General features: G+C 48.0%; 1 protein-coding gene across 1 annotated transcript in view; it reads left to right on the forward strand.

Moving 5' to 3' along the window:
* Positions 1–12,093, forward strand: part of TRPC4AP (transient receptor potential cation channel subfamily C member 4 associated protein) — an 83,306-nt gene that overhangs the window by 38,370 nt on the left and 32,843 nt on the right. Inside the window, exons 8-9 of the mRNA XM_073559419.1 lie at positions 964–1,152; positions 2,862–3,004. Of these exons, the coding sequence (XP_073415520.1) occupies positions 964–1,152; positions 2,862–3,004 (332 nt within the window). The remainder of the gene's footprint in view (positions 1–963; positions 1,153–2,861; positions 3,005–12,093) is intronic.

Here is a 12,093-nt window from a genome sequence, read left to right on the forward strand (position 1 = left end):
TTTTATCGGGGCCAAATACTTTGATCAAGAAGGGGTTGTCCTAGAAGTGGAAAACCCATTTAAGTACATTATGGTATTTTCCCTTAGACTGGTTCTGTAAACTGATCTGAGTGCATACAGCATTAGACTAAAGGGAGAGTAACTAGTAGCTCCAATAGACACCCATTGAAGAGGTGCTTGCACAGCCCCCCTTTTGCAGTATTCTGTGTGGCGACTTGTGGAAAACTGGAATTTTCTGGCACATCCTACCTAAGTGGGAATATTTGTTTATCTAGTTCTAAGTTGAATTACATTAGGATAATTTGTTTTCACAAGTATCTCATACCCTCTATCGATACGTGTGTATACAGTATTTTGTTTTTCGGATTATTAGATGCACTGAACCTTAAGATGCATGACGAATTTTGGGCTGCACATTAGGAAAACATTTTTTTTAAATAAAGTGGTGGGTCGTCTTTTATCTTTTCTCTGGCGCCGACACCTTCTGAGATCCTAGTCATTGCCCCGCTCCTGCTGCCTCCAGACTCCTAAAGCAGCGACCCTGCCTCCTGTGACCCCCATGCCACCACAGCCGCCCTCCAGGTAAGCTACTGTGACGCAACACCATTTTAGTTTAAAAAAAAAAAAAAAAAAAACCAGTTTCCTAATTTGTACCCCAAGATTTGGGATGCATCTTATGGTTCGGTAGATCTTATAATACACAAAATACTATAAACACACGTATAGATGTGTATGAGCTACTTGTGAAAAGATAAATTATCGTAATGTAATGAAAATTAGAACTAGATAAACAAATATTCCCTCTTTGGATGTTGTGACCCCACTCCTCAGGCCCCCGGTAAGCTCACTCGAATTATAAGACGCACCCCCATTTTCCTCACAAACTTGAATAGAAAGAAGCACATCTTTATAATCTGAAAAACGTGGTATATTTCTTAACTTTATTATACGCTTTATTTGCAGCCACCCTCCTAAACATAACAGGGTTTATTGAAAGGCTATGTAAGCTGGCCACACGTAAAGTCTCTGAATCTACAGGCACCACCACCTTCTTGCAGGAGCTGGAGGAATGGTACACGTGGCTGGACAATGCCTTGGTGTTAGATGCTTTGATGCGTGTGGCTCACGAGGAAACAGAGCAGAGTGGAACAGGTAATACTGCATGTGGGTAATAAATCAGGGGCTATATGGCAAGATAGCTGTGTCACGCATGTTATAGGGCAAGGAAATTAGTAGCCCAGAACTAGATGTCTGATCAGGCGCTTTCAGTATCAGAATTTGTAAACAAAACTAATTGGCTGTTAAGTAAAGGCCTAGTCACACAACAGTGATCTCACTAGCGAGATCGCTGTGTGTGACAGCGATGAGCGACCGACCCCCCGGCCGCCGGGATCGCTGCAGGAAAGCCCAGGACATTTCTTTGGTCGCTGGGCTCCCGCTGGCCGGCATGCATCGCTGCGTGTGACCGGCGGGAGCCCAGCGATTAGCTGGTAACTAATGTACACATCAGGTATCTAAGGGACGTGCGTCCCTTGGATACCCGATGTGTACATTAGTTACCAAGCGCGCTGATGCAGGTACCTGGTAACTAACGTACACATCGGGTGTCCAAGGGACGCACGTCCCTTGGATACCCGATGTGTACATTAGTTACCAGCTGCCTGCATCAGTGCGCTGGTAACTAACAGAACACAGCGATGCCGCGTGCTCTGCATCGCTGTGCTAATCGCTGGTGAAGCTGTCTGTTTGACAGCTCACCAGCGATCACATAGCGACTTACCAGCGATCCTGACACGTTGATATCGTTGTCAGGATCGCTGGTAAATCGTCATGTGTGACGGGGCCTTAAGGAGAAGGGTATTTATCTAAAAAGAGGCGCTATCTCTAAATTTGATAAACTGGGGTATCCGTGGATAGTCTTGGATTATTGTCTAGAGAATTGCAAAGATTCCTTTTAGGTCTGTTCTGATTATTGTGCTTTCTCTACTGTTAATTTGATTTAGCACATGTCTGTTTACCAATAGAAAATGTTCTCATTGTGCAGAACCAGGGAACATTACTTGTGTTTAATACGTTAAGGGTGTTGGGTGATTTTGATTGTTAGGAGGGTGGGATTGGGGTCTATGTTATTTAAATGTTTGGAACACTCATTCAGATCCTTCTTGATGTACAATTTTATTCCATGGTGGAAGGTGACCTCCAACCATGTTAATTACCCTTTCTGACCGCTGGTGTTATAGTACGTCAGCGGTCAGAGTCCCCTGCTTTGAGGCGCGAGTGAAATCGCGATCCACTTGCGCCTATTAACTAGATAAATTCCGCTGTCAAACACTGACAGCGGGCATTTAACTACCGCTTCCAGCCGCCGGGCCAGAAGTGAGCGCATCGCCAACCCCCGTCATGTGATCGGGGGTCATTGACGCGTTGCCTTGACAACCAGAGGTCTCATAGAGACCTCTATGGTTGTTGCAGGGACATTGCTATAATGCAGTAAATCTGCTACATATAGGCGATCTGCTCATCACCCATATGTAGCAGAGCCGATCAAGGGTGGCATGCTTCTAGTCTCCCATGGAGGCTATTGAAGCATGCCAAAAGTAAATAAAAAAAGTGTTTAAAAATTTTTCCGCGCGGATTTGCTGCGGTTTCAAAACCGCAGCATGTCAATTCTTTGTGTGAATTACGCTGCGGTTTGACACCTGCAGTTTGACGCTGTGGTCTTAACACTGCCTAATCTCAGCAACTAGTGCCTAATTCATATATATATATATATATATATATATATATAATATATAATATATAATGGGGCTATTCCATACATTGGCTGGGAGATGATGCTTAGTTGTGTTGCTGCCTTCTAGAATCGCCTGATGAAAGCGGCCTGGCTAATCCTTCCTCCAGGACACAGCTGCCACAATCCATGAAGATCATGCATGAAATCATGTACAAAGTGGAGGTTCTGTACGTCCTCTGTGTCCTGCTGATGGGAAGACAGAGAAATCAGGTCTGTGGTTTACTGTTGTATTCAGACCTTCTTTTTCTTTGCTTATACAGCATCATCAGTACTTCAGGCTCACTGTGGACTGCAGACGTATTCTTCTTGATGTCCTTACAGGGATGGTTCGGGTTTCAAAAACAGTTTTTAAATAACCGTTGTAGAAATATGAGATAATAGAATGGGGATTCTTCAGGAACAAAATCTATTAGCAAGAGCAAAGAGTGACTGCACTGTAGGACCCAACACCTCTTACAGTGTAGGACCCAGACCTGAGCTTGCTCCTCAACCAATCTAACTTATATGGCCCAACCTTTCAGGGCTGTGGAGTCGGTAAGCCAAACCTGCGACTCCGAATCCGACTCCTCAATTTCCCTTACACCGACTCCACGACTCCGACTCCCACATATATTGCTTATATTTAAGTGAAAAATGTATTGTAGTAAAATGTGACCATCAGACATTAAATAATTTTTATGATACAATAATCAAGATATTTATATAGAACGTATACTGTGTGTGTGTGTGTGTGTATATATATATATATATATATATATATATATATATATATATATATATATATATATATATATATAGGTAATCGATATTACATAGTGTATTACATATTTACATATGATACAATATATATATATATATATATCTATATATATATATATTTTGTAACACTATGTAATAAACTATGTAAGTGGCAAAAAACAGTTTTCAACAAAAACATACTAAATAACATTTGTGCAGTCTATGAATTTGTTCTAAGAAATAGAATTGCCTCCATCAGATCCTCCTTCATAGATTACCTTAAATCTGACCTAATAATTTTAAGGCCAGAGAACAACCTCTCTACACTGACTTGGGTTGGAGGCAAAGCCGTAACCACATGGGCAACATCTCTAACAATTTCCGGATATCAAGGAATTGCCTCATGCACAGTCAGTTTTGATGAGTGGTTGAATTTTTCTATTTCTTTGCGAGCAAGTGAAACATTTTGCTAACATATGGTCAATCTACTTGCTATAGGAGACAGAGTGAAATCTTTTCCTTGCAGCAACGCTTTGCCTGCTCCATGTCATCCAAATACTTGTCAAAGTCAAACTCCTCATCTGATGAGGATGAAGATATGGCAGCAGTAGCACTGTCAGGACCCGAGTCCTCTTGCGCCTGGCAGTCCTCATGTAGGCCACTCTTCCTAACTGCTACCTCAGTCAGAGCTTGATCATCAAGCAATATACGATGACTTGGGTCCACATAAACAGCTGCCAGAAAAATTTTATTTTCCAATAGCTGTGTCTCTCTCCATTTCATTGAAGCAGAAATGCCATCTGCGATTAAACAGCAAAATAGCAAGTTCTTCCGCTCCCTCATGAAAATGCCAGGAGTTAAATCCTCAGCTTGTAATTTTTTAGTCACAGTAAATGGGTGATTAAGCAATTCGATTAGGGTTACCTGAGGGTTCGCCATATCTATAAGAAACTGTTTTAGTTGATCAACAATTGCCCTTTTCCAGCACGTCTCTTCAAGATGGGATCAATTTTAGGGGTTCTGGCGGGAATAACCTATTTCCTCACTTTTTCAATCAGATTTCCAGCATGTCCCTCTTGCAGACTATCTCTTATTGCCAGCTGCAGCGTGTGCACAACACCGCGCATGTGATGAATAGGAAAGTGTTTTGAAGCAGCTTCAGCAAGATCTATTTCTACAGTATAATTTTGCTGTTCTTCTGTAGTAGTATATCTGTTTGTTCCTCAGTTACATGAACAGCACTGTGGCCTTCCATCTCAAACATACTGAATCCTAAATGTTCTTCTAGCTGTTGTTCATTATTCTCATTCATCAGTGTAATTGTACTTATGTTTGAAGCATTGACCGTTACAATAGCAAGAACCTGTTCTTTTTCGAGTTTGTAATCTTGCAGATCTTTTTCCACTAAGGCCTGGAGAAACTGGCTGCTGTGATGAGTTTTAGTATCTTTTACTGCCAGCGTGTTGGTAACAATTTTTGTTGTCACAAACCTATCTAATATTGATGGCAAAATAGTTCACTCTGTGACGTGTGCAGGCATCCATTTTAAGAAACATGAAGCGTCTTTTGAGTTGATAAATTTAGATATACAAGAGCGTTTGGGGGCCACTTTCTTACAAGGGAGCAAACCTTTTATATACTGACAGCCAATTAAAAGCAGGGCTGTGGAGTCGGTGCTCATTTTGGTGGAGTTGGAGTCGGTATAAAATGGACCGACTCCGACTCCTAAAATATATAACAAATTGGGTACAGTAGTTCAATGCAGAATTTGCTGAATATTTTTTCATAGGAATATGGGAAAGTTATGAAATGTCCTATAAATGGCTGTTCTATTCCTGATCTAAGGCTACATTCACACACACAGCATTTTTGCTGCGTTTTTTGTGAATACGTTTTTCAGCTGCAAAAGTAGATCAGATTTTTTAAAAAACCGCATCAGCTGAAAGGTTTTTGAGCTCATAGATAATGTTTTCAATATCAAATATCAAAAGCAGATTAGAAATCTGCTCTATATATCCATATCTGTCTCCATATCTTATCTGTACCAAAAAGAATGAAAGCCGGATAGCACACAGACTGACACTTCCTGCCAGGCAAAGAAGGAGGAAAGAGCGTCTCAAACATCATTAACAAGATATTTTGTAAGTGACAAAGTTACTGTAACAATGACAGCAGATATGTCTAAAAGACAGCTCATACAGCTTGTTGTGAAGGACGGTGTACCATTATCACTATTTGCACGACCAGCTTTTCTCGTTCGCCTTATTGGGGGACACAGAGACCATGGGTGTATGCTTTGCTGCCACTAGGAGGCTGACACTATGCACAAAAAAATGTTAGCTCCTCCTCCGCCGTATACACCCCACCGACCGGCACCAATTTCCTCAGTTTAGCTTAGTGTCAGTAGGAGGTGGACACGGGTCTTTCATTACACCCATATCTACCTCGTCGTGCGTCGTACCTTTACAGGTTCTACGGAGGGATACAGAGTGAAAAGTCACATCTGTACTCCCACATGGAGTCTGCGAGTACGGCGTGTACTGCCACCCCGTATCCTTGCAGTTCTCCGCGGCAGGACCAGCCAGACGGACGCCGACACCAAGACGTGCCAGCGACTCCAGGGGTCCTTGTCGCCAGTCTCCCTCCCACTCGCCTACCAGAGCCTGTCGGTTGGATGAGACGCAGGACTTCTTCAGACCCAGGTAACGGATCAGGGATGGGTGAGTATAGATTTTTATTACCTGGCTGCTCATTCCCGGCGGACAGGGGGCCTCTTCAGTGGCACAGGGATGCGGGCGCTCGCAGTCGCCCTACATCTATAGGCACACCATGCTCTTTTTTTGCTGGCCCCGCATTCCCCCCCCTCCCCCTTTCTGGGGACAGGGAGCACAGGGCCTTTTTCCTTTCCTCCCCTTGAGAGCGGCTTGCGGCTGCGGCGTCCCCTTCTTCCGACCTCCGCGCCGACCCCCTGCTGACAGGCGGCCGCCGCAACTAATTTAGGCCCCGGCTTCACTTCGGGCCTACCGCTGCGTCGCGGCCACGCCCCCCGCCCCTTTCTTCTAAGCGGGCTTCTCTCCCGCTCTTCCCAGGCCCTCCCACCGCCTGTCCTTCACCTGCCCAGCCTGCTATTGGCTAGAGGGCGGTGAATTTTAACCCTGCAATGTGCTCCGCCCTCCCTCCTCTCCTGGACGCGCGCTCTTTCTCAGGCAGGCGCCATTTTACCAGCCTGTTAGCCGGACACCAGCTCGTCACCGGATCATCTTCTGCCAGCTGGTTTTTTAGTTCAGGAGAGTCTATCGGCCGGATTTCGCTCTGACCTGCATCCACTGACAGGTCACAGAGCATCGCTTCTGGGGACACCGGACCGTGAGTAGCTCTGCACTGCAGACTGACCCTTCTCCGCCCTCTGTCCCCCAACCTTCCGGCATTACCTCAGCTTTTCACTATGTCTACCGCTAAGTCTGATCGTACCCGCTCTACTGCCCCCCCCTGCACTTTAGTCAAGTTCTTTGCATGTTCTTCGTGCAATCGCAAACTTCCAACAGGCCAGTCCACTCCCCTCTGCCTGGATTGTAGCATCCCAATTCAGCCTGACGCTGTCCAGGAGCCAGCTACGGTTCCAGGTGAGAGTGAACCCCCCCCATGCCTGGCTGGGCCTCCTCGCTATCTCAATCAGTGGCAGACCTCACCAAGGTGTCTCAGTCCCTGGTGGCCGTTCTTGATAAGTTGCCCCTGGACTCTTCAGCAGGGCCAAGCAGGTCCCAAATTGTTCCATCTGAGTCAGCCAGCGTTAGTCGCAAAAGCCCCAGGCAAGATGCCCAGCCGGATTCCTCTCCTCGTCCCATCTCACCGCATAGCCCTTCTCAGCAGCCTCCCTCTCGGGCCTCCTCTCCCGAGTCAGGTGAAGCGCTTTCGGACAGGTCATCTGAGGGGATTTTAGAGCTGGATTCAGACCAGGATGCAAACATGAAGGTCACAGTGCAGAACCTCATTGCAGCGATCCATCATACTTTCGATATTGCTGACTCCCCTGCGAAATCCTCAGATCAGGAGGTTTCGTTCAGACGGGCAGAAACTCCCTCCAGGGTTTTTCCTTTCCATTCCGAGTTTGGGAAGATTTTTACCAAGGAAAGAGAGGATCCGACCAGACGCTTTCAAAGAGGAAAACGTCTAGGCGTACTCTACCCATTTGCTAAGGAGCTCACGGACAACTGGTCGGCCTCTCCCTCGGTGGATCCGCCTGTGTCCAGGCTTTCCAATAACACGGTTCTCCCGCTTTCAGGCTTGGCGTCCCTAAAGGATTCTAATGACAGGATTATAGAATCCCTGGCGAAGTCTGCCTTTGAAGCGGCTTCAGCGGCTGTGTGCCCAATCTTTGCTTCATCCTGGGCAGCAAAGGCCATAGCCACGTGGGAAGACGACCTTCGTCAAGGCGTCTTAGATAAGGCGCAACCGGAGCGTTTGACCGATCTCGCCAATCAGATCTTCTTTCCGCTTCCTTGGATGCCGCATCCTGTGCAGTTCAGGCATCAAGCAACGTAGTTGCAATTCGACGTACAGTTTGGCTAAAGGCCTGGCAAGCGGACTTGTCTTCTAAAAAGTCCCTCACTAACCTGCCTTTTCAGGGGGTGCGCCTCTTTGGGTCCCAATTGGACCAGATTATTAAGGACGCCACCGGAGGCACGAGTTCACTTCTCCCTCAGTCCAATCCTCGCAGACCTCCACTAAGGCGTCAGTTTCGACCCTTTCGGACTTTCCGCCGTTTCAATACGGCGGACAACTCCTCCAGCCAACAGAGATCGCAAGCTCGCCAGGAGAGAAAGAAAGTTTCCTTCAGACCCACTCCTTCCTGGCGATCCCACTCTTCCCAGGGCAGACCGTCCAGATCTGGATCTGGACGGTTTACTTCAGCATGACTATCGTCGGACACGCGAGGTGCCTTTCCAATTGGGAGGCCGACTTCCTTCCTTCAGGGACGTTTGGCTGGCCTCCGTAGAGGACGCTTGGGTCAGGGAGGTCGGATCCTCAGGATGTAAAATACAGTTCGTCTCTCTCCCACGGGATCGTTTCTTCGAATCCCGGCCTCCAAAGGATCCAGCCTTGGTCCCGGGGTTCTCTACGACTATCGCCTCTCTCCTCAGACAGCACCACTACCAGCTCGTCGCATGGCCCTTCGGTCTTGCCACCGCTCCCAGACTCTTCACGAAGATCGTGGCTGCGTTGATGGCTTTGTTGAGAGTCAGAGGTCTCGTTCTTTTCCCGTACCTAAACGATATTCTGATCAGGGCTCCCTCATTTCAACAGGCTCACCAAAGTTTGTCAATCGTCCTGGACACTCTTTCCGATTTCGGGTGGATCGTCAACAGGAAAAAGTCCTGTCTGGTTCCTACCCAACGCCTGGTCTTTCTAGGCCTTCTGTTCGACACTCGTCGGTCAAGGGTCTTTCTCCCACAAGAGAAGATTCTCTCTCTGCAGCAGGAAGTACGATCGCTGCAGATCTCACGATTCCCGTCCCTCCGTACAGCCAGGAGGGTCCTGGGAAAGATGGTGGCGGCGATAGAGGCAGTTCCCTTTGCCCAATTTCACACCAGACCTCTCCAGCAGGCCATTCTGTCGAAGTGGAACAGGTCGCCTCAGTCCCTGGATCGCCCTGTTCCTCCTTCTTACCGGATCAAGCGGTCCCTCAACTGGTGGTTGTCGTCACCTCTCATTCTATCGGGTCGATTCTTCCTTCCCATTCGCTGGCAGATAGTAACCACAGATGCCAGTCTCCTCGGTTGGGGTGCAGTGTTCCGCAACCACACTGTTCAGGGTCGATGGTCGGATCGGGAATCAGTACCGATCAACATTCTGGAGATTCGAGCTATCCATCTTGCTCTCGTTCACTGGGAAAGGCTCCTCAAGGGACTGCCGGTACGGATTCAGACAGACATCGCCACAGCGGTGGCATATGTCTACCGCCAAGGGGGAACACGGAGTGTCTCAGCCCTGGCGGAGGGGTCCAAGATTCTTCGTTGGGCGGAGATTTCCATTCCGACAATTTCCGTGGTGCACATTCCCGGCGTAGACAACTGGGCCGACAATTTTCTCAGCCGCAAGGGTCTCGCGGCGGGAGAGTGGTCCCTCCATCCGGAGGTGTTTCATCTGCTCTGCCTTCGGTGGGGAACCCCGGATGTAGACCTCATGGCGTCTTGCCTCAACAGGAAAGTCCCACAATTCGTGTCCAGGTCTCGGGACCCTCTGGCAGTGGGCGCCGACGCCCTGGCCGTTCCTTGGTCCCAGTTCGACCTTCCCTACCTGTTCCCTCCTCTGCCTCTTCTTCCCAACCTGTTGAAAAAGATCAAGGCAGAAGGAATTCCAGTCATTCTCATCGCCCCGAATTGGCCCAGAAGGTCTTGGTTCGCGGACATTGTCAACCTTCTCGCGGACGCCCCCTGGAAGCTTCCAGACAGAACAGATCTGCTGTCTCAGGGACCGATTTGCCACCCCAATTCTTGGCCGCTCAATTTAACGGCGTGGCTGTTGAGACCGAGGTTCTGAAACGGGCAGGATTTTCCGACCAGGTAGTTCAGACCATGATCCGAGCCAGAAAGCCATCATCTTTCAAGATCTACTACCGTACTTGGAAGGCCTATTTCACTTGGTGTGAGACCAATGCCATCGCGCCCATGTCCTTTTCGCTCCCTTCAGTCCTAGCATTTCTTCAGGCAGGATTGGATGCAGGCCTTGCCCTCAGTTCCCTGAAGGGTCAAGTTTCGGCGCTGTCCATTCTATTTCAGAAAACATTGGCTTCCCGTCCTCAGGTTAAGACCTTTCTTCAGGGCGTGGCTCAAACGGTTCCGCCGTACCGGGCGCCCGTGGATCCATGGGATCTTAATCTGGTTCTTGAGGTTCTGCAAGGTCCTCCCTTTGACCCCCTCAGGGATATTTCCCTTTCTCTCCTTTCTTGGAAGGTAGCCTTTCTGGTGGCCATCACCTCCGTCCGGCGCGTATCGGAATTGGCAGCTCTTTCGTGCCGCTCCCCTTTTCTGGTGCTCCACCAGGATAAGGTAGTTCTGCGGCCTCCACCCTCTTTCCTGCCGAAGGTGGTGTCCTCGTTTCACCTCAACGAGGATATCGTGCTACCATCCTTTTGTCCGTATCCAACTCATCCCCGAGAGCGGTCCTTGAACAAGCTGGACCTGGTTAGGGTGATAAGAGTCTATCTGTCTAGGACGACTTCCTTGCGAAAGACAGAGTCTCTTTTCATTATCCCTGATGGGGCGCGGAAAGGTCACTCGGCGTCAAAGGCCACTATTGCTCGCTGGATCAGATCGGCAATTTTGGAAGCCTACCGAGTTAAGCGTCGCGGAGCCCCTCCGGGGATCAGGGCCCACTCTACTCGGGCAGTGGGTGCCTCCTGGGCGGTGCGCCACAGAGCTTCCGCGCTGCAGCTTTGCAAAGCTGCAACATGGTCATCGGTTCACACGTTTTGTGAAATTCTACAGAGTCCACACCTACGCTTCGGCGGACGCCAGCCTAGGTAGACGGATTCTGCAGGCCGCGGTGGTGAGTCCGCTGGCCTGATGGAAGTTTGTTTCCCACCCCAGGGACTGCTTTGGGACGTCCCATGGTCTCTGTGTCCCCCAATAAGGCGAACGAGAAAACAGGATTTTTTGGGTTGCTTACCGTAAAATCTGTTTCTCGGAGCCTTCATTGGGGGACACAGCACCCTCCCATGTTTTACAACTCCTGTTCTTATGGTTGTCGGTTGGTTACAGTTGAGTTGTCTGTTCTGTTTTCATTCTGTTTTGTTACTTCTCCTACTGCTTTCTCACTAACTGAGGAAATTGGTGCCGGTCGGTGGGGTGTATACTGCGGAGGAGGAGCTAACATTTTTTTTGTGCATAGTGTCAGCCTCCTAGTGGCAGCAAAGCATACACCCATGGTCTCTGTGTCCCCCAATGAAGGCTCCGAGAAACAGATTTTATGGTAAGCAACCCAAAAAATCCTGTTTTACAGCTCTTAATGGAGAAATGGCCCCCAAACTTGGTGTTTCTCTGGAAAGAGAAAGTATTAGAAAATTAGTGATTGAAGTAGCCCTTAAACAAAAGGAAGATCTTAAAAAGACTCTCAATGTTCTTTTCTTTGAATGCCTCTTTTTTTTTCTCCTGTAAACTCTATGTTGTTGCCTTTGCCCAAAAAGCTCTACTTTTGTCTTATCTGACCAGAGAACATTCTTCCAAAACGTTTTAGGCTTTTTCAGGTAAGTTTGTCTCGGGGTAAGAAGTGGGGTCTTCCTGGGTCTCCTACCTTACAGTCCCTTTTCATTCAGACGCCGACTGATGGTACGGGTTTACACTGTTGTACCCTCGGACTGCAGGGCAGCTTGAACTTGTTTGGATGTTAGTCGAGGTTCTTTATCCAACATCCGCACAATCTTGCGTTGAAATCTCTTGTCAATTTTTCTTTTCCGTCCACATCTAGGGAGGTTAGCCACAGTGCCATGGGCTTTAAACTTCTTGATGACACTGCGCACGGTAGACACAGGAACATTCAGGTCTTTGGAGATGGACTTGTAG

The sequence above is a fragment of the Dendrobates tinctorius genome, unplaced genomic scaffold, assembly GCF_039654945.1.
Source record: "Dendrobates tinctorius isolate UK_male_01 unplaced genomic scaffold, ASM3965494v1 ptg000270l, whole genome shotgun sequence".
Taxonomy (NCBI): domain Eukaryota; kingdom Metazoa; phylum Chordata; class Amphibia; order Anura; family Dendrobatidae; genus Dendrobates; species Dendrobates tinctorius.